General features: G+C 40.9%; 1 protein-coding gene across 1 annotated transcript in view; it reads left to right on the top strand.

Moving 5' to 3' along the window:
- The window catches only part of LOC103366109 (diphthamide biosynthesis protein 1-like), a 15,203-nt gene extending 12,025 nt beyond the window's left edge, over nucleotides 1–3,178 (top strand). The window contains exon 3 of the mRNA XM_008293746.1: nucleotides 3,104–3,178. Within this exon, the coding sequence (XP_008291968.1) occupies nucleotides 3,104–3,171 (68 nt within the window). The 3' untranslated portion in view covers nucleotides 3,172–3,178. The remainder of the gene's footprint in view (nucleotides 1–3,103) is intronic.
- The last annotated feature ends 20,364 nt before the right edge of the window (nucleotides 3,179–23,542 follow it).

The raw sequence follows: 23,542 nt of genomic DNA, 5'->3' as shown, positions 1-23,542 counted from the left end.
TTCTCATCTTTAAACCCTAACCACCTGTAGGAAAACTCTGAGTAATCCCTTGGCTTTGTCCAGTCAGTCTTCCGTTCCCTTATAAATTGGTCTTTGCCTCACTTTCTTAGTTTACCTCTTCTCTTCCATTGTTAACATAATCCCACTTGTAGCTGTCTGTGCAGCCAATGGTGTTGCAACAATGGGCATGTCAACAAAATTACATGATTGGTAATCGACAGTTTGTGTATAAACCCAAACTTTTCTTCGCTGCACATAGAGAAAGTTGTGCCACAGTGGTCCACGTTAAGCGACGTGTCTGTATGAAGCGTTCATTTTACCTCGTTTAATGTCGTGGCAGGGCTCCGCGTTACCTCGCGTGCAAACTCAAACATGCATCCCCACCTTCAGCAACTGACTCACCTTTCACTGGGGGCAGCAGATGGAAGAAAGCTCTTTGCTTCTGTCAGCTGTTGCAGAGGTGTGCTCTGAAACCTTTCTCTGTTAATAAACTTGCCCTTTTCTAGGTAATGACCTGTCTCTCACTTTCTGCATGAGCGCTTGGTGATCCCTTAACCTTTCATCAATAAGAAGTGGTCTCGCTCCTCCTCTTAGCAGCGCTCCGTCTATCACTCCATCTCATGACCATCCTCCCCTCAACCTCCTTGGCCTTTTGTCTGTCCCAGCTTTTAGTGTTTAATGCCGTCTGCCACTGAAGTCTCGAAAATTGTTTCAGGCCTAGTCATGTGAAGACGTGCGCTGAATTCACTGTTTTCGAATTGTAAGTGTCCAACGAGACGTTGATGGATTTATTGAAGTAAGGTGTGACAGAGTTTGACTGGGAGAAAATGTCATGGTTGATTGAAACAAAGCCTTTGTCCCCAGGTGCTCGCTCAATGTGTCAGACCCGGCGGCGGAGACTTCACACAGAACTGTCCAAACCTCGTGCATGCATGTTTGCGAGACTGAAGTTCACAAATGATAATAAATGGGAAAAGAGAGATCTGCTGACAGGAGGGATTGCTGGTACACCAACAGTGCGGTCTAATATAATCCCAAACAGCAAAAGCGCTGAACAACACATCCCTTTGGTTTTGCTCTATAAAAACAGACATTCAAATCAAGTAAACTGCATTCTGGTTTATTAAAAAAGTCTTCAACCCAATATGATGTTGACAAAGTCTTTTTCAAACTTTATTTATTGTCTCTCAACGTTTATCACTGTTCATATTTTAGTCCTCTGCACCAAAAATCTAATTGTTTGCTTGTGAGTATATTGACATATCATGATGAGAAAAGAATGATTTTTCATAATTTAGATGATCCATTACTTATTATTTTTGGCACTTGTTGCATAACTGAAATAGTATTTTTCTCTTGCCAGGCTAAAATAACCAATTACTGGATTTACCAATTAACAGAAATGTAATTGCTAAGTATTTTTTGATAATTGCTTGTCTGCATCATTTATCTAGCAAAATTGTCACTGTCAGCCTATCAAATGTTCTGCTTTTCTCTGTTTTATATCCCTGAATACTGTGACTTTTTGAGTTTTGGATAGCTAAACATATGACACAAGAACTTTAAACATGTCACGTAGGGCTCAGGAACATTGCCTTGTACGTTTTCCATCCTTTCCTAAAACTAATCACATTCTCATTAGCTGCATCCCGATTTGGTTGTTGTGCATTTTTAACCTTCAGAAATGAGAAACAAAGTAAAAAATTGAGAAGATATAATGGATTGTGTGATTCCAGAGCTCCACATTCGCGCTCCCCGCTAATCTCAGCCACGCTTGTCGTTTTGCTCCCATGCACTTCATGCTCCGGCGCCTTTTCTTGTATTCCTCGAGGGGTTATACTTTGCATCATCAATATCTGAGTAATCTCCGATGCCAAGATGTCATCATGTTTATTTCATGATGAGGTGGAACGCTTAATGTATACCAGAGCATTCTTGATATACCAAATCAAATAGGATATTTAATGCTAAGAACCACAGGATGCATTTGTCAAGAAATCCCCAAATGACATTTAGGTTTAAATTCCAAAGAGAGCTGGGGATATTTGCCCTGCAACCACTGAACCAAAATAAGACACAACACAGGATTTTGTCCACCTCTGTTACTTTTCTATAAAGTCTAGCTGTCAGTGGTTGGTTAGTTTGGTAACAGAAGCTGATTGAGAATGTTTTAGACGGTGTTTGTGCTTTGAAACCCCAGTCAGATGTGCTCGATGTCTTGCAGAATGAAACCATCACCCAGATAGATGTATTTTAACATTTGTATTGGGTTTGTGTTTCCTTCTACTGATAACTTTTCTTGTCAAAAGCTCACGGGAATTTTCATTTGCGCTGCCAATTTCCGATCCCCTTCACACTTGTTTGTAGTGAGCTGACACAGGCCTTATTATTGAGAGTTGTTAAATTTGCTGGCCCGCCACGGTGTTTCTGTCGGATCTGCTTTTTCCAGAGGTGGAGAGTGTTGCATGTCGGCCTCTGTGTTTACATTTGCAGCAAATCTCCAGGCATGATACGAGAAAGAGTCAGACTTTACTGTTTGTAGGCAGCCAGGCCCTTCTGTTGGTTTATTAAAAGAGGGGAAAAAAACATGCAGAGTGAGTCTAAAACGAGGCACAAACCACTTAGCGAAGGCTGCCCTAAGCAAGGTTTTTCAATTGGCGACTGGTGTCACATATCAGTAGATCAGTGGGTCTCCTGCTGTCAACACACAACAGCCTCAGCAGGCCCCGGTGCAAGTTAACTGGTTGCTAGATTTAATTTCCAGACCGGTTGTGCCCTTAATAAATTCTGGCTTTGCAGTCGGGGGGTAGGCGGAAAAGAGCGAAAGTGTGACCCGTGTGTGAAGATAGACCCGTGGTTATTGGGTTGGACTATATTTCCAACAACCCGTCACTCACTAAAAAAAAACCCGGCAGTGCGACCGTGGCAGAGGGAAAATTGCCCTGAAATGTCACTGTTTGCTGTCAGTGGAACACTCTGAACCAGCGGCAGCCGCTATGTATAGCCGCGCTGTCGAGGATTTATTAAATAACATTTTTGAGATCACTCTAACACAAGTATGTAACTTCTCTGTTTGCTTTTTTTTTTCTCTCCTCCCTCTCAGTCGCTCTGCAGCTTCCAGAGGGCCTGCAGATGTTTGCCTGCACCATCTCTGACATCATCGAGAGGTAAGACGGAGAAAAGAAAAGAGGATTTTATATTTCGATCGCTTAAGTTACTTGAGAGTCTGCGAGTGAGCAGCAGGTGTAGAAGTCAAACCAGCGGCATATGAATCCTAACTGCCGCGGCCGCTCGGTGCTCATTAGGAGAGCGAGAGCTTTATCGTAATTCCCCGCCTTCGACTCAATCAGGGATTCAGCCGAAAATGAGACACGATTACGCAGCTTTTTTTTTGGACAGAGCAGATATCACAGCGTCTCTTGCTCAAAGTTGGAGGAGGGAACAGATATTATTCTTGTTAATTACATCTCGTTTCAGTCGGCACATGCCCTATTGCACAGCAGCACTCCACCACACAGACACCACAAGGTTTTCTTTTTTTTTTCTCTATCCTACAGCGAGAAGTGCTTCTGCTTTAAGGTGCACCCAGACCTAATAGTTTGTCTTTTTATGCTACTCTGTGGTTTGGGCTGCTCTGTGCAAAGTGAAATTTGCTCTCCACTGCTTGTTAAATATAAACACACGGGGCTCTTGACTGACTTTTTACATCTCCTGGTACTGGTGCGCCTAATCTTTTTTCTTTTAAGCACATAATTTAGGTGCATCCAAAGTTTTGTTTTTCTGACAATAACAAATTATAAAGAAAACTCACCATGTAATAAACAGCCCACTCCAGCTCCTTTACCCACTGGGAAATAGTGCAGAAAGGCTGAAAATGTGCACGGACACTGGCTGTGGAGCTAGCAGCAGGGACTAGTGGTGGGCTTATTACCAACTGGCCAACGATGTATTTATAATACTGGGGGCTGATTGCTTACCCCTCCAGAACGAAGCAGTCTGCTGACTCCTGCCCAAACCGAAAGTGATCTGAGGCCTCATCAGGCTTTGCTCGGATGTTGTGTTGACAACTGGCATAGTCGTGCATAGCCAGATCATTCAGCCACTACACCTCATGATCAGTCTGTTATTGTGGGGAAAAGAATGCACAAGCTTGTCTGCGTTTCTTTCGACCAGTAACAGTGGGTAAGTTGAGGATGCTGTGGCAATCTTCCTGCAAAGTAGTGCCACAAAAGTGCCTAATTCATCTGCCCTACTGCTCAGTCACAATCCTTTGTAAAACTTTTTCACTTTGAGATTGCTACCTGCAGGCTGTTGCTATTGTTTCCCATAGTAAAGGTGATTTTGAAAGTGGTACCGCATAGATAGCAGAAGACGAGGAGAAAGCCAGGTTAAATGTGCAGCCAATAGCAGGGTTATACCCGCAATCTGCTCCCGCTGAGTCAAAATGCTACTGGTGTATGAAATGAGATGGAAAAAGCCACTGCAATTTAGAGAATAAAGGAAAGCCTTATTACCATAAAGTGCATAAAGAACATTTAAAAACGTGCACTTTGTCATTCACCTTTGCCACTGTTAAGTCACATAGTTCAAAAAAGCAATGACGTAGCAAAACCAGCGTGAATGAATGTCGCTTATTGTGTCGTGCCCAGCTTGTGCAAAGAAATCCTCGTAGCTTCAGTGAAAGCAACTGGAATTCTTTTCAAGTTCTTGAAGGCATTTCACCTCAGCTTTAGAGAACTAAAAGAGGACTAGCTTTTCACTGAAGCTTGACTGAGACTCTACACAAACTTGTGTACAAAAAAAATTATTATAACCTAAAATAGAACACCAAACTGCAGTGACTCAATCTCACCAGCCCGTCATGCACCGTAACGCAGCATAATAGTGAAGCCAAAGGGAGCTCACAGCGTCCAGAGCAGCAGAGAGGAGCAGAGGAATCGGCTGCAGCAACTCACAGAGCAGATGATCACAGATCTGCAATGCAACACATCATGTGGTTGGTGAAAAAGTAACTCAGACACCTGCTAAAAGTCAAGCTCACCACTGCGACCGATGAAACTGTTTTAGTCTCACTTTAAAGACTTTTGGTCTACCGATATCGTCTCTTGAGTCCTAAAAGCACACATCCTAAAATCCATTTTTCTTAAGGTTACTGTAAAGTGCAAGAAAAATCACATTTTTTCCCCACTTTTCGCCCTGGCTGTGGTCTCTGTATTCTTATTTTACCTTTGGTTGGCGTCCGTTTCTCAGGAACACTGTCTGCTAAGTGTTTTCTCAAAGAAAACCGGCTGCTATCATGAAACACTCAAAGTGGATTCCCTTCACATGTGTTCATGAGTCAATAGCAACCTGATTACGAGATGGACAAGATGAAGAATAGAGTGCCATAAACTTTTCAGCCCGGCCGGATATTTGATAAAACTCGGATCGCATTAGTTTTACTCTGTTAGTGTGCTCTTCGCGACAACATGCGCTTGTATTACTACGCTCAGACACAGTTATTTAGTGTACAAATAATAAAACTTTGGTGTCTCTAAAACAAGTATTATACAGGGAATTGTCTTTCTACTTTACCTATTTTATCTCTCTTCTCTTCTTGCACCATCATTTTGTTCATCTTTACTCCTGCTGTATCAGCCTTCCTCTATCACTTCATCTTTGTGTCACTCTCTTTAGTCATTTCTACTTTTTTTTTTTTTTTTTAATCGTAAGAAAGATGATGGAGTGAAGTTTTGATGATAGGGTCCAGTCTTATCAGTTCTGCTGCTATCAGACTAAGAGCTACCGGCTGTGCGACTTTTAAACCGTGCAGTCCACATTCATGTTTGAATTGTCACTGTCCATCATAAGAGTCTGCTAAGTCGACCCCATCTCTTCTAATGATGGCAATTAGCGGACACTAATTGCCTTTCTCACTGTATTCATACCTTGTCCGCTATCGCTCACGTCAATGCGTTTTTTCACCCTCTTCTCCATCCACACCATTTCCCTCCCAGACTGCGGCAGAGAAGATGGTTCTCACGGTTTCCCCTTCATTAGGTTCTGCCGTACAGTTTCTCTCCCTTAAGATATTTTTCTTCTGTACGTGCTGTCGAACTTTCCAGGAGTAGCGGTTCCAGACTTTGCAGATTTAACAGATGGATTGTTTGATTGCTGGATAAACATCAGAGGCTGTGCAGCATTGAGTGTCTCCCATTTTCGAAGCGAAGATTGACAGTTTGACTATATCATTTGAACGACACCAGCTGAGTGTGAGTGACTTTTTCCCTGTAAAGTAACAAAGCTCTCAACAACTTAATGACGGACAGTCATCAAGTACCATACAATCACTGTTTTGTCTTAGTGAAGTCTTATTTTTGCAATTTCGTTCCTATTGGTTGTGATAACATTTTACAAACCAAATTTATAGCTAAGATCTAGGAACGTGAAAATATTGCTGCAACTAAGTCAAAAAAGAATACAAACACGTGAGAGGCCTTACTAAACTTAAAACACCACTTTCATGACAAAATCAAGTCAGTAAAGTTAGAATACTTCATTTTAAAGAAAAAAAAATGAAAAGCTGAATTTATTTGTTTGTTTATTTTACAAAAGATGAAAAACCTGGAATCAATCTGTGTGAGCAAAACCCACAGTTCAGCTGAAAATGTCCAACATTTTTGACTGTTGGTTGCAGCTGAGTCACTAATGTCATCCCAGTTATGATGAAGTACGCAAAAGTTTTAGTTTTTTACGGAATCTGATTGGAGCAAATTGTTAATTTTTGGCACATTTTTTAAAATATGTTATGTTTGAGTCATGATTATAAGCTTAGGTTTGGTTAAGTTTCCCAAATGAATGGCATGTCACTCATAGTTCAAAGACCATCGAAGAATTCAAAACCTGATGATTCTCTTCGTTTTTGCACTTTTTGGCCCTGATAAATGGTGGGATTTTGGTGATTTTGTACAGAAAAAATGCCTTTAAATCCGAATTTGTGGTCCAAGTATTAAACAAGATGTGCATTTAGACAGAAGCTTCACACCTAAAGTAAGTTGACCTGAAATCACACATCTTAAGTTGCTCAATGTTGATCAAAGGTGATCCACAAAGTCAGTCTGCAAATCATGATGAATATGTTATTTTGAGCAAAACTTTTTACAGCTTACATGTTTTGTTTTTTTTTCCAAAATAAATTAAGTTTAATCAAAACCTGAATGATTGTTTCCAAAAGCTATAATGTTTTGTGAGGACTGGTGGCCAAAAATTCAGAAAATTTAACTGAAGTTGTGATAAACAAGATTATTGTTTCCCTCAGACTTCATTTCATCCTTCTTTTCAATCTTTGTCCAAAGTCTGCATCCATAAATAAAGTGTATCCTGAGCCCCAAAAGTCATTTACTAACACCCAATAAGCCCACTGATATCCTGGAAATTTTGTTCTTTACTCATGTTGTGGCCACAAGAATGGCAGCGTTATTTGACAGCCGTGTCACGTCTGCTTTTGATCAGGGCTTATGGGAGCAGAGAAACGAATCTCGGGTCAACACCATCTGGTGGCTCCTTACTGTCTGATCTTTGATCCTGATGTGGGAATAAAATTGCAACATTTGTAAGGGGGAACTAAAGAAACTCGAGGTCTTGGTTCAAGACTGTTTCCACTTCATACGGTAACGGGATAGGTAGTGCCCTGGAAGTCAGAAAAGTCTCGATAACAATCTCAACACGGCGTTCAGAATTTGGCTGATCCCTTCAAAGGCTTAACCCGCAGGTGAAAGCTGTCTGTTTCTGGATGTTTAATCTGACCCCCCCACCAGATAAAATTGCTTGCTAGGGAGAAACCAGGATGTTCTGCTGAGAAGCCTGCCAGCAGTACGAGCTGCCAAAAAATGGAAAAAAGAAACAGCTCCCAACTCAAATATCTCATGAAAAACTTGAGATGACGAGATAGAGAATGAGAAATATTTAAACCAGAAGTTGCAGCAGCTGCCGTTTCAGAGCAGTATGTGGCAGCAAGACAAATGTTGTATTGATCACAATCCAGCAAATAGCTATACGCGCCCGTAAATGGATGTAGCACAGGGCTGAACGGTGGCGTTTGGAGGAAAATGAATGACAGCAACAGCCTGCAGCCGACCTTGTCTCACCCGGCTTATGCTGAGGGTTACTAGAGGTCCCAGGAATTGGGCGGCTCTGCCATCGCCATCACTACCACCCTTTTACTCTAGAGACAGGGCTGAGGTCCATATCAAAATGGGGATGAAAGGGCTAAGCTGCCCTCAGAGTAAGGCGCTTCAGTGGGATGGACTGCTAAGTCTTAATGAGGACAAGCTGCTCTGAATTATGGCCATGCTGCAGTTAATACACTTTGGCCAAAACGCACACCCTTTACATATGCACACTTTCATAGTCACAAAGTGCCATGCTTAAAGCAAAGAATTAGAGTTCATTTCTAAGCAGTGCCTCTCTCTCTCTCCCTCTCTTCACATAAAGATATGCCCATTCGTTTGGTGCGTTCATCTTTCTGTCTTGGCCTCCCTTTTTCTTCTTATCGTTCTGTTTCATTCATACTCGGATCAGCACACCAGGAGAAAAGACGTGACCTTGCACTCGTATTTATGCATTTACAAAGACAGAATTAAAGCTAAAAAATGCATGAATCCGAGTCGATAACAAATAAATAAGACAAACTGAACTAAATTTTAACAAATCTGTCTCACAGCGTGGCCCCGACTGCAAAGAATCCTGCCGTTTTCAGCCTTGACCTGAGAACTGTTAACAAATGTCCGCCGAAGAATCCCAAACTACACTTTGGCTGCTTTGAGCTTAGCCAGTCCAATATCGCCCTGATTAGTGGCGTAATTTCCACTGGGGATGCGTACACGTGTCGTCCTTATTGTTCAGAATTAGATTTTTGTCCCCCACTCAAACGTGCACATTTTCCATTTGATTCCTGTTATTAGAATCTCTTTAAACATTGTCCTCTTGCTGTCCAGCTGCCAAATGACACTCTGAGGGGTTCATGTAGCTCATGTGACTCACCTTCAGTGTTACCAGGCATTCGCAGAAATGAACCTGCTCATGACTACCAAGGGATCATGAGCTGTGAATGCCCTGAGTTTCTGCTCCACAGGCAGTACAGTGGCTGAAACAGAAATCAGCACCAAACCTCTTTGGCGGAGCTGTTTGTGGATCTAATCAACCTGAGAGGAAATCTGCAGACGCTAGTCAGGGTAGGATAAAGTCTCGCCGCCTTTCGTGCAGTTTGAGGGGTTTTTATTTACAGACGATTCCTCTAAAAGATGCAAGAAACCATCAATAGTCGAAATGTTTTTTTAAGCGTTTTCTAACAGCACACCTCAAGTCTCTATCAAGAAATCTGTAGGTTATTCCCTTTAGATGCATTTCTTTTGCGTACTACCTTTACTAGAGATGATAAATGATGATTTTATACATGTATATATTACAGCTGCAGCATTTCATCAATAAACTGATTATTAAGTATTAAATTAGTTGCCAACTATATTAATAATCAATTAATTAGTTTGATAAATGTTAATTTATTTTTAAAAAAAACGTCTACATTCTCTGTTTCCAGCTTTCTAATTTTTGATATTTTATTGGTTTCTTTTCTCCTCTATGACAGTAAATTTATTATCTTTGGATTGTAGACAAAACAGACCGCGTAAGAACGTTCTCTTGGGCTTTTGGAAACATGGATTGTCATTTTTTCACCAGTTTCTAACATTTTATAGACCAAACTTATCATTTAATTGAGAAAATGACAGACAGACTAATTGGCAATGAAATTTTTCCTTCGTTGCAGCCATAGTAGATATCCAGAAAATAACATTTGTACAGTGTTCTTTTTAAATTAATAATCTCTAAGAACTTTGTACTCGCTCTTCACAACTCCAGAACAATCCTGGATTTTAATATTTCATTACAAATGTTTTCAGCCGTATCTATCCAGATCATATACCGACTTTGAGTTCATGCAATGGATGCTACAGAAACCCGACAGCGTTCAGATGGTAGCCCGCTTGATATTTGAAAATATACTGATCTTCTTTGTTCACAGTTCAAATAACCATGTTACCATTTGTAAAACAACGCTCCATTTATTACTGCGCTATTCTCCTTTATCTGATCCTCTCTGTGCCAATTCATTTCGCTTCGTTCGCTTCCAGTGTTGACATTGCCGCATGAATTCAAAGACTTATGAACTTTGCTTTCACAAGTAAACGAGAGAAGAAGCTTTCAAAACAAAAGAAAGAATTGTGTGCAGGCAGGCAATGATGTATGGCCTGTCACTGTACCATATGTTTTATTGCCTTTGATGGTATGCCAGCTGTCTCGTTCTAGGTTTGAAAGATACTTTTATGAACTCACAGCAGTATTTACTGCTGCTGCTTTCCTGACGGTGGAGGAATACAAAGAGACTAGCAGGAAGCAAAGAGTTTATCTCCTATACAGGGACATGTTGGCCTGTAAACTAATCTGAGGTCTTGTTTTCGGCTGTTTGGTGGTTAAACGACAGATTTATGGAGCGCACAAAGCCAAAGGGCTGTTGTCGTTCAGGCATAAGGCAACAGTATAATTTATGTGGCTGAATGAATGTCTTCAGACTATTATTCATCTTTAAGCACAAGATACAGTTTGCATACTTCAATTGTGTTTCCTTGTTTGTTTTGAATATGGCTCCATGTGAAGCAGTAATGATAGTGAGTACATTATCCTGGTGGAGTAAAATAAATAGAAAGAAGGTTGTTTTTTTTTTCTTTTTAGTAGATTTGCAAAAAAAAATCTAAAAACATGTCTCCATTTTGTCATTATTGACTACGGAGAAGGTTGATGTGAAAAATGCTGTTTTTTAATTGATTAAAAGTTAAATTTACAAGACTTAAAAAGGAAGGAAATTGACTCTGTAGACCTTGTTCAGCATCTTTATACGACTGTCAGATGAATTAACCGCTGTGGTTGCATCACACACATTTTTTTGGCTGTTGAAATTGGGTATTTTGTTGAATATGTAGTTTGAAACCACAAACAAACCACCTGTTGTTGCCCTATTGCCCTAAATCAATGGTGCATGGTAGGTTGTTCCAGATTAGAAGTCCCAGTATTGCACCAGTGCACCGTTTAAATTAAAGGGAAAAAGTCAAAAAGTGTGATTTTTTTGGTACAGTGTTGTACTCATCGTCCTCATCTTTATATGTTTTTATCTTCAGAATCTTATTTTCAAGAGATATATTTTATAAACAGGGCAAAACCTCAATAAATACAGTAGATATACAATTAATTGAACCCCAAGTGAAATGCATTACACAGAAAAATGAGAGGAGGAGGAAAGTCAAACAAGAAGAAAGTTAAAATGTGTAACATGTAAGTGAAAGCCTTGACAAAATAATTATTTCCCCTAGATTAAGCATTTGCCCTAAACCCATTCACCGGTTACCCATCCCTTTAGTTTCAGGTCTTTCTGCAGAATAACAGTCAGCAGAAAAAAAAAAAAAAAAGCTTTCCAGGTATTCACACTCCCGAATAATGAGGCCCACATTTCTGATTATTATAGAAACAAGAGTAGGAAGGAAGCGTTCCCAAAAATGGGCTTATAAATAAAGATAGACCAGTGACTGAGCCTACACACCGACAGAGATGGCCAACCAGCCGCGGCACTGAGTATACAGTGATGAGTCAGGGATTTGCAATTTGTAACCATCTCAAAGCACCGTGATAAACGGCGTCTGACATCCAAAGAAACTGAGCTGATGGAGTCACAACAGATCACCATAATATTATTAAAATGGGAGCAAAAAAAGAAACTCTTTTACTGAGGCCTAAAAGAAAAAGTTTGTGAAGCACGCCAGCTTTTGTGCACGCTTTGTAGCTTGAACAGTGTTTTCAGTGAGGCTTGAAAACAACAAATGACAGGCTTTCATTTAAAATGTCTGAAAGAAGACACCAGCTTCAGTCTTGTTTTCTGTTCTTCGCTCTCTATGTACGGTTAAAAGCCTACAGCGGCACGGTTTTAGGCCAATATTAGACTGCTGGGGCATCATTCTTTCCACTGTCTGGGTTCAGATTGTCATATCTCAATAACTATTAGATCATGTGTTCCATGTGTTCACGGTTCCCAGAGGATAAACCTGCTGATTTTAGTGAGCTCTGAATTCACCTCCCGTGTTACCAGCAGATTTTTGGCTATTAGTTAATAGAATATTAATGTTCTGATACAGTCGTCCAAGGCGGATTGACTTTACTTCTCTTATATCACCAGCAGAAGGTCAAAAGTTTTATTTATTCAGTGGAAAATGTTCAATAACCACTCAGTGGATTTACACAGAACTCGGTGCAGACATTCATGTTCCCAGACAATGCATCTTGAGGTCTTAAGTAGATCCCCTGACTTCTTCTGCAATGCTGCCACGAGGTTTGCACTCTCTGAGTGAAATATCTCTGCAAGTGTTGAATGGTTTATCATGAAATTTGGCACATTCTCTTCACATTCTCTTCAGGGTGAATACAACCACTTTAATTGTACTTTCAGTTTCTATCTAGTGCTCTCATCAGGTCAAAATCTAGCGCTTAATCTCTCCAGCATTCAGTTTGTGAGATTCTGATTGTGTTTGAAGTGTTTTTAAACAGGTGATGTGGAATTTCTTTCTTTTTTTTGTGATGCAGGTGTTTGGAATTCTGAAACCAATCTAAAGACTGAAAAATGTGTGGCCAGCACTAACAGTACTTTCAGAGCAAAAGTGGGATTCAGTCAGTTCTGACCAGGGAGCGGAGCTTTTTGTGGAGACAGTTGATCCTGCGATGCTCATTGTTAAGCCATCTGGAGTAGTTGTGTCCTTATATGTATGAATCAATAAAAAGTGATGGAGGGTGCTCACTCGCTGATCCCACTGACACACTGTACCTGTTTTCTGTCTCTCTCCGTCATGTAGTGGCCTAGATAACTGCCAACAGAGGCCCGGGCTGGCTCTAGTAACAGTTGTGTCAGATGCAGTGTGTTGGTAAATCAAGGTACAGTAGGCACACTCAGCCCCCAGACATCTTTAGGTCCTTCACCATAGCTGTCTCCATCCATCAGAATAGATTCTCTATATTCTGCACGGCAGGTTGAATCATTTCTGTGGGAGCATAGCAGCCACAGCCCACAGCCTCCCAGGGTAAATGTCAAATCTACCATTAGGAAGGAGCCTGGTAGGAGCCTCCGACGCCTTCTTGCCCTCGTCACAGTCTTCGCAGCGCCCACAGCACAGATGAGCTGTAGCAACAGATCTGGACAGGAGTGATTGAGTGAGTGAGTGAATGTGTACGTACGTGTCAGCACGTTTGTATGCACATGTGTGAGTTTTGGCCCATATGCACACCATAATTGTGTGTCTCTGCTGACGCAAACTTCTGTCTGCTCTTTAGATCATATATGTGATATTCATATATGAGCTCACGACTTGCTCGCAGAGCCATGTGCTGTCTAATTAGCTCCCCTGCCAGCTATACCTTCCTGCCCACTCGAAACTTATTGAGAAAGCATATCTCAGCGACCACCCGCAGACCCTGTAGAGCCCTTACAGCGTCAGTCAGGTTTTTTTTTTGGTTCCTCTGTGTCATTCTCCAGACAGAAAGACATGGAGATATGGACCTGAGGACAAAGTGAGACAGAAAAAACCTCCTGCCCAGTTGATAAATTTGTTTTTATAGCAAGACATGTTATCCGAACATATTTGCTAAAAGTAAGCATGCAGATATGAGTACAGTCGTGACTCCATATCTTGGCCCTTAACAATCTGAAAACCTTGCTATCCGACAGGACAGAACCCACAAAAAACAGCCTTAACATACCGACAGCCTTGGATTCCGACTCTGACACAATATTTTATGTGACAAATAAGGATAACGGCGTATTATCTGACTTAACAATCCGACAGATTGGCTACGTTCAGATTGCAGGACTTAATGCTCAATTCCGATTTTTTTGTGAAATCAGATTTTTTGGCAAGTTTGTTCCCATTTCCACTTAAATGTGACTTGTATGTGATCTGCTGTGTGAACTTCATACGACCCGAAAGTGTCCCTCATGCGCAGAAGAGGACACAATGATGTCACACGCAGCGAGTATGGTGGCGGCAGTGGCAGTGACTCTACCCATACCGGTGGTAGAAACAGAAGTGTGATCACTAACTAAAGTACTGCTACAGATCGCTACAGCCAAGTACTGCCTGTGCATTTCGGCCACCTTCACCCCATCGGAGCGCTCCCCTGGAGTGGAAGTGTCCTCCCGACCGCACCGAATATTCAGATATTCATCATTAATTGGGCTTGAATATCCAGGGACCAGAAAGTGCTATTCGGACCAGCCCTACAGGTTATTATAACAACTATGAACAACAAATGACCCTTCAAGCATCAAGCCCTCCTTGTATCTCGACCTCTGTCTCGACAATCCGACAGCCTCGCTATCTGACATAAAAGAAGGTTTTACAATTGGTGTCGGATTATCGAGTCACGACTGTATGTCTCACTCACTCTCTAAATCTAATGGTTGTGGCGACACACATCAGGGTTTACACACAGCAAGCATGTCCTTACAACAACCCCGGCTGGTTTTCCTGGAGCGTGTATGTCCCCTGCCAATGATGACGTGGCGCTGATGCCTTCCCAGGTGAACTTCCTCGTAGTGTCAGGTGTTGGAACGGGAGAGCGCAAAGTGAATCTGCAACACTTGAGTCCCTGTGCAACTCGGAGACAAAGGCCTCGAGGACCACAAAAATACCTGCCGCTTCTGTCTTCGCTAACCTTAATCACAGCTCATCAAGGAGGCCATCATGACCCGGCAGACTGGAAATCCTGAAAGGTGCTGACACCGTGTAATATGATATCTTGGGGAGATAGCACCCTGGAAATTGCCTCAGCTGTCGCGAAAAGTACAATTGATTCCTTCTAGAGATACAGCAAGGAAAAGGACTGGTCGTTTTGGCAGTCACTTGGGTAGGACTGGGCAAGTGAGACGGAGGCTGGAGTGTGCGCTCGTAATGTCTGGCCTTTGACTTCTGCATGAAATCTGAAGGTAGTTTTGAGCACTTGGGTGAAGGTGGTAGTGAAGAAACCAGTGGTGTTATCTTCCACCGGATACTTGTTATTTATGAAGTAATGATATAAACACATTTTGCCTCTCCTCAGCAGTGTGGAGAGGAGATAAGCAGTGCTTAGTGCTGAAGGTTACAGTCCCTCTTTTCCCCTCTGTTCTCCCTCCAACATAACCACTCAGACCGGCCATAATCGTTCTCATTTTGGATGGCAGAGTCCCAGGCACATGGCCATGTAATTGCACTCACAGAGAGCCGTGTAATATTATGCACAGGCCTGGAAAGAATGTATTGGAAGAATATTACATATGCTTTTAAAATGTCCTTTCACAGTAATTCCACTGACATTGCTGTGGCAGTTGAAGGACACAGAGTGGGGTTGCACAAAATCCACAAATTGGATAGAATAAAAACAACAACAACAACAACAAAAAAAGTACGAGAGCATAATTTGAAGTTTTAGGAACACTGAGGACTGCAATTTAATTTCTTGTGAGTCCACTGAGCATTGTGAGCCTGGTTCAGTTGTACAGCGAGAAAGAAGACAGACGGGATTTCTGTTCCATCATGGAAAAAGCTTTTTTTTTTTCTTCCATGAAAAGATGAACTTCATCATGTTTGTCATATTTTTTTCATACGTTTTTATGAACATTTACATTAATATATATTTACGCATCCAAATGAAAGTAGAAAGCAGATATAAGATGTACTTTTGCATAAGTAAATGACTGAATCTCTAAGATCAACCTACAGTCAAGCATTAAGAGAAACCCCCCCTAAAAATTAAGTGTAAGATGTAATGATAGACACCGGCTCAGAGAAATTACGACGAGGAGCATAAGAGGAGATGAAAGGAGTCAAAAAGCTTGAGAAAATGAAGCGAGAGGAGAAAGACTGTGAAATGACTTGAGGGAGCCGAGCGACAGATGATGGAGGGAAGCCTTACGGGTAAATGAAAGAGGGATTAGATGGATGTGACCTCATCAATCTCCACAAGAAAAGGTTCTTCTAATCGTTATTTTTCAGAGTTGACTTTTATGTCATGAGAATTGTTGCAGGAGAGGCAGCGCGGTAGCAGTTTTTGATAAATATCGGTGTCCAGAGCGGAATGTGCAGAAGCAGCATGTTCCGTCCGGCGGGACTGAACTTGGTAGTAAATTGCTTAAAATATACAGTATACATCTGGGTCATGTGCGACTTGTACATGTTCAGGGCCCTTTAAAAACCTATTTCCTCAATCAGCTTTAAACGATGGGGGCCGTACACGGGGGAATAGTCGGACTAACTTGAGGAGAGCTCTCTCAAGTTAAAACCCTTTTTTTTTTTTTTTCATGAATTGCATGACAAGTTAGCTGTTGGCTAATCCTGAGTTTTTAGTTGGTATATAGTGCACGCTTTCCTTTTTGCTCTTATCTGAGCATTGTACTTTTTATGTTTGTAAAGTGTTATCTTTGTGTTGCACCAGACTGCACTGGTGCTTGTTGGAACCTGCATTTGAAACATGATCTACAATGTGTTCTTCTATTTTGAAATACAGTAACCCTTTCCTAGTTTAGGAGTAGTAAGATGCCTTTCTACTGTTTTCTTACACTTCATAGCAAAAACCTCACACCAGGAACAGGTTTGTTTGGTTTCAGATCTTGAATCTGTGTAACATTTGACAACTGCAGTAAGTCTCCACATAACTGCTGCACATGTGTTTCCAATCCATGTATTTTAAGAATATGTTTAGGAGACTGCATTTGTACTGGGCCCACATTTTCGTGCTTTGTCATTGGTTCTGCATGAACCCAAAGTGTTCTGCCAAAGTTGGAACAGTTTTGATTATTGTTATGAGAGATTCATGTTTTTGTCCTTGCTTGTCCCTGGGGTTGGAGGTGGATGGAGCTCAGCTAGAAGGGTGTACTTCCCTGTATGGATCACAGCTTAGCAACACTTTAGTCAAAATCTAATGAAAGTTGCCGGGTAGGTTGTTTGTTTTGCCAGCAGTGTCAGTCAACTCTGATCAAACTGCACCCACACCGTCCAGATGAAGCAGAAAAACAGAGTTTTTGAATGTTAAACGCTTATATCTGCAATAGCAGATTTTAGGGCCATATTGGGGAGACTGAAAACAAGCTATAAACCCAACTCTGATGTATTCCCTCCATTCCAAAATGCACACTTTTTCTTTTTCCTTTCACTTCGTATGACAGCTGCTTTTACAAAGTATGTGTACTGTTGCATGCAGTATGCATACAATTAGGACATGCTAGTTTGTCATAATATTGCATCTGAAGCTTTGACCATGTTGCTCATACATCCATTGCAGCCTACAGTGTGAAATTAGCTGTTTGGGCGCTCTCTGCGGCTCAAGCTTGTTACTCGAGTGAGACACCGTGACGTTTCTCACGCTGCATGGAGCATCCTGGGTCAGAATAGCCCAAAATGCATACTGCGTTTAACCATACTATGCTGTGGAACATGCTAATCCTTTTTCTGGCATACTATGTAGTATGGTAGTGTGGGTACTGGAACGCACCAATTATCTTCTTTAAGGTTAATATGGCCAGCTTACAAGCATAATATAATGCCAATTTGCACATCCAGCAGACACAGAAGAACACACAAGAATTAGAGTGAATATATTGATGCACTTTAGCCACATATTTGTCATGTCTAATGTAATATATCTCTTAGTATTTGTTTTATTGGTTTTTGTTATATAAGCGACACAGTGGGACGCAAGAGAAATTTCAGAAGAATATTCTGATAATAAAGCGAAATCAAATCACATCAGCATTCATTTGGAGTAGAGTTTCTTTTGGCCACACTGAGGATTTTCACACTCCTTGAGGAAAACATTCAGCTCTTCAGCTTCTAAATGCTCCGTTACACTCACCAGCTATGTGCTAACTTGGTTAGAAAACCAAAATAGCCAAACTAGTAATTAACTCTGCTTTCATAAATTATAACAAATGCAATTTTTATTTTCCTCCGGATTAACATTCATTGCTCATTTAGCCATGAATATTTTATGTTTTTCAGGAGAAATAGTTAAAATTTAAAACCGACTGGCTAAGAGAAGCTTTGGGGCCTTTAATGTAGTCCCAAAAACCTGTTTTTAATTTAATTACAAGAGGCTGAACAAGAGATGAATAAATAGTTTGAGCCAGCAACAGCAGCTTCAAGGAAGCTTTAGTGTTCTGTTCTTGTAGTAGCACTTAATACCCCCATTATCTGTCCTCTTTGGTCCTTATCCCGATTCCTGTCTTTATGCCCTCGCAGATCTGATAACCACTGTGTCAAACTCGATTTAGTTTTCTGTATTTTTTTTTTTTTTTTGCTGTAGAGATCCTTAGAGATTAGATGTGCTCCTGGTTGAAGGCCTGGCCCTGAGTTTTCACCTCCCTAAAGCCAAATCAGCACAGCAGCAGTGACTTATAACAACCGCTGCCATATCACTATTTTGTTTCATTCCGTAAATTGGATTGCAACATTTAAGTGTGCGCCGCTATGCTGTGCAGTTTGGAGCTCTATCTTGATAAAGCTGTAGGCTTTTCCATAATGACCCACAGCTCAGGCTTTTGAATAAATGCCATGACAAATAGAGGAGATACACTCACAGAAATAGCAGTAATGATCTTGTTTTTCTGGGAGTTAAAGGATTATCTAATGGTATTACTGAAAACATCTGTCTAAGCATCATCCTGTACTCACTGTCTCTCTCGTTCATTCATTCCTGGCAGATGTTCAATGGCTGGAGTTTGACTGTCATCGTTCACTCGGGGGTTTCATCTCCAAATTTTCTCTGTCAATATAACAATGAAATGTGACATAGACGGTGGGAGACATTTAGTAGAAGGCACATCCGGCCGAGTGGAGATCATTTCATCGTCCTGCTCTTTGCCAAATGTATTTTTGGATGGGGACTACTTTTTCAGGATATTTTCTATGTTGCATGTACAGAAAGCAGATTATAGATATCAGATTTGCTAATATTACAAACCGAGCAGCAAACGGCTCATCTGTCTTACCCAGTCTGCCCTCTTCCCTGTTTTGTTTTTTTCCCCTTTTCCTCTATATCTCTGACCCTGTCCCATATGGGCTTTTGCAGAAAACACTCCTCCTGTTCTCCTGTTTTTCATCTCACATGCTTTCTTGTTCTCCCCTCCTTCCACTCATTATTAGCTTCTCCACCGGACTTTTAATTTTGCTCCTTTTGCGCCGCTTTCATCTCTGCTTCCTTCTCATTTACCTAAACTGAACTCATTTGAGGAAATAATGACGGTTCATCTGTGCTGAGCTTGCTGGCTACATTTGGGAGAAGCCTCTTTTTCCTGGGCCAATCTGCTCTTCCCTTTGCCAAAGCCCACTCACAGACAACACAATGGGCTGACGGGGCTTGACGTCTGCAGTGTAATGGAATAAAAGATGGAGCCTTGGCCAGATGTGTGAAGCAATTCACACGTGTGTTTTGTGTGCAGGGAAAAGGCGAACCCGTGCTCTCGCGTGCGTTCGAGTGCACTCGTGCTTTAAAGTTGGGATGCAAACAGAACACATATGCTTATTTGAGCTGTCTGCACGCAGCAGCGACTGTGCAAGAGCGCTGCTGCTGCACCTGTACCCACCTTGCTGACCTGCTTGTCACTTTTTTTTTTTTCCTCCTGTGAGACCAGTCTGCTGCCTCTGCTATTATTAGATTTTAGATTTAAAAGTCTCACTGGCAACACAGTCAAATGGACAGACAACTTACTGTGGAGTGTACTGCAGCTTTCCCCTGACTTGTAGGAGAAACAATAACAACACTGACTGTTCTTTTTGGAGTAAGAGCGGTGTGTCTGGTCTAGGCTAATCCTTCTTGTCCGTATATTCAGTGTCAGTCCAAGCATGTCTCGCTAGACCATACTTATTTTTCATTCTTTTTAAATTGTGCAGATCCTAATGAGATTTTCAAGAACGGGAAAAATGCTGCTGTGCCCTTGTCATTTATAAAAATAGCCATTGTTCACATTATTCTAATGTGTGCACACAAGCATGCAAAGGTGGTTGTGTCTCTGGTTTTCCCTGCATATACCAACGTGTCTGAAGTATGTTACAGGTCTTGTTGAGTCTGTCTTAAATACTGGGATTATTTTATTACCTTGAGTAGTTACAATAATGGTAAAATACAACATCAGGTGTTATTATAGTAATGCAAAATACCAGTTGTTTGACCTGTTCTTGCACCGCCATTGAACAATAAGTACTCTTAGGTTTAGAAGGACTCCTATCTGAATGAGAAGGTGGTACTCAGGAACCACAGTGAGTACATCAGTTAGACCTTGAACCATTTAAGAGGCATTTATTAAAGACTCTAATATGTTTATGAAGGTCTCGTTAAAAAAAAACTTAGATAATCTATATGCCGTTTAACAACAAAGTTAAAAGAGATTTTATTGAGAAATCTGTTTTATTATGAGCCCCGAGCAATGGCAGAGAAGATAGAAGTTCTTTGAAGCGGTGCCAGCCGATTCAGAATAGCTCTGTAGATCTTTTGGAAACTTCTGACATTCCTCATTATATTATAAATAAGTGCAGAAGAAGCTGAAGGAATAATCTGAGCGTGCCCACACATGTTTGGCACATCTGATTCTCTTCATTCCAGGAGATTTTGTCTTCAAACTGATGCTGAGAGAGAGCAAAAGTGAGCTGAGATGCTGATTGAACGCTCCTTAACACACTAGGTGGAGCTGTTAAAAATCCTGCTTTGTATAGACAATGTAAGGACAATAATTCAGCTTAATGTAGTTGTAAAGGAATTGCACGTAAAGATTCATAGTGATTGCATTAAAAACCAAAATTTAGGATCTTTAGCTGTCGCTTTTAAGATTGTTTTGGGAACATTTAATGCCGTAATTTGACAGCAACAGTGGAAGGAGACTGGAAATGTTGGGGGAAGATAGCAGGGAAATGGCATGTAGCAAATGGGCTTACTACTCAGCTATTAGGTCGCGCTATTGCATCACTAATTTAGCGAACTTGCCGTACACAACTCGTACGAAATATAGAGAAGCTAATTTTAGAGACCAATTAGGTACCTATTGGTATCGATAGATGGCTTTGCTTTTTATACAAAACCATGTATGCAAGGTTAATTTGTTGTCTAGAAACAGCTGCTGTAATCTTGAAAGATGCTGAAAATAAAGTTAATGAACGTTTAAGCTGACAAAGTCTCGAGTTAAGATCACAGCATGAATGTAAAATGAAATCTCAAGGCACGCGAGCTCATATTGTGTGACATATCCAGCTCATTTTATGTAATGTATCCTTGTTTTCCACCTCTATCAGCAAACACCTTACTTATTATTGTCACTTAACAAATAAGTATTGCTTCAACACACTTTAAATGCTAATATGCGTGTGTCAGAATAGACTCTTGCCTGTTAACAGCTGCCCGTTAACTTTAATTTATTCCTCTACTACACATTTGTTCTTGTAGTGTTTGACGACTGAATTGCGTGTGAAATTGAATTTACTGTATACTAATATGTCAGCGTGTAAATGTCGCAAGACTCACATAACACAATAGGTCGGCCTGACATGTAAAGAACACAGTGTGGTGCTGTGTATTGTATCAGCTACAATCCAGAGCAGTCCAGTCGCAGTACGCATCATGTTAAAGGCAGTAAAACAGTCTGGCCAGATATTAAATCCATCAGGGTCAACATATTCAAATTCTGCTTGGCAATTTAGAGTCACAAATCTATTTGCATGTGTTTGGAGTTTGAGAGAAAATTCTGAGCCCCAGGAGGAAGCCCACGCACCCACTGGGAGAACATGCAAACTTATTATAGAAAAGGCTTTGGCTGAAGATTAAAAACAGAACCCTCTTTTGTGAGAGGACAGTGCTAACTACCAAGCTGCTCTGCTGCCAGTGTAACATGTGGTTAGTTGTTGGTGTTCCCTGTCATAACTTTACATCGTTTTAATGACTTAATTAGGGGACAAATGTTCATTAGATACCATAGAAATTAGACCTTGGGAAGCGTAAAGACCCTGTTGTTTAAGATGTATACCGTTGACCCCAGAGGATGCAAAACTTTAAGACCTTGAAATCTTGAGACGTCGTCCTTTTACCCATTTTGCTCTTGCCTAGTAAAGCTACTGCCGAACAAATTAAATCACATCCGTAGGGAAATAAGGAGGCAGCCAAATTTGCAAATTGGATTAGCCCACCTGATGATGGCAGATGACTGTGAAAAGTTCAGTCATTGCTATTTTTCCCCCCCTTTTTTTTTTTCGTCTGACAGGCTTGTTGACCATCTGCACGCTTGCTGAGCAAATGCATAAATGCATGACAAGCAGCACTAATGCAGGTTACAAGAGCTTGTTATTCTACTTAAATGGGCTTGATTGCACTCTACACATAAGTATAGCGAAGCATCATAAATGTCATATGAGGGTTTTTTTTTTCTTTCTTCTTTTTGCTAAATCACTGTTTCCTTTACATTAGTTAATCAGAAGGAAAACACGTGGGTTGGGAAGATAAGCAGTGACATTTTACTTTCATTCTTCATTCTGCCTTGCCCTTGAGCATGGCACTCAACTCCCGTTCTGGTACACTAGAGTTGGAGTTGGAGACATGAAAATAGGAGGATTTTGAAAGCCCAAATGTCATGGCCACTGTTGCTTTTCTTTAGATCAGAATTCTAGGATCTTTGATTTGTTTTCCTGACTTGACTGATTGGTCATTATAGCTAATAATGTATAAGATTAGATTCAACTTATTGTCATTGTACTGATTACAAGATTACAAAATGCAGTTTGGAAGTGCAAAAGAAGTAGATGTGTGTGCACAGCATGTTACAGTACAGTAAACATGTTGGGAACATGAATATGAATCATTTATTATTTGTGTTCATCCGCAGTTGCTCGACTTCACAGTAACTCTTCAGACTTTGTTGCAGCTGTTTGACTAAGGGAATATTTGAAACACAACTTGTGCATTTATGTATATAAAAGTGCCCTGCGATAGACTGGTGACCTGTCCAGGGTGTCCCCTGCCTTCGCCCAAGTTGGCTGGGATGGGCTCCAGCCCCCCGCAACCCTGGTGAGGATTAAGCGGTGTATAGATAATGGATGGATGGATGGATGGATGGATGTATATAAAAGTTAAACTTGAACTTAAGACACACTTGCTTGCATTTGGTCAATCAACTATCCTTGGGGAAAAAAAAGATTTTTTTATTAGCAGAAATGTCCCAACACCCTGATATGTACACGACTTCAAACGAACACAATTTTTCTCTAAAACAATGTAAATACAATAACATGCATTAGATATTCCTGCTGTTCAGGTAGTTCAAAACAAAGTACTGTAAGTGTTCTATCAGCATTTTAAGCAGATGGATGTGCCGTTTTCAGTGGCCTTTTTGAAGCTCTGTAAACTGTAACGCTTTCTCAGGCTACGAGGCCCAAGTGTCAGAGTGAGAAATACCTGCAGCGTC

Source organism: Stegastes partitus, unplaced genomic scaffold (genome assembly GCF_000690725.1).
Source record: "Stegastes partitus isolate 25-593 unplaced genomic scaffold, Stegastes_partitus-1.0.2 Scaffold908, whole genome shotgun sequence".
Taxonomy (NCBI): domain Eukaryota; kingdom Metazoa; phylum Chordata; class Actinopteri; family Pomacentridae; genus Stegastes; species Stegastes partitus.
Note: the sequence above shows the minus strand (reverse complement) of the source record. Positions and strands in the feature narration are given on the sequence as shown.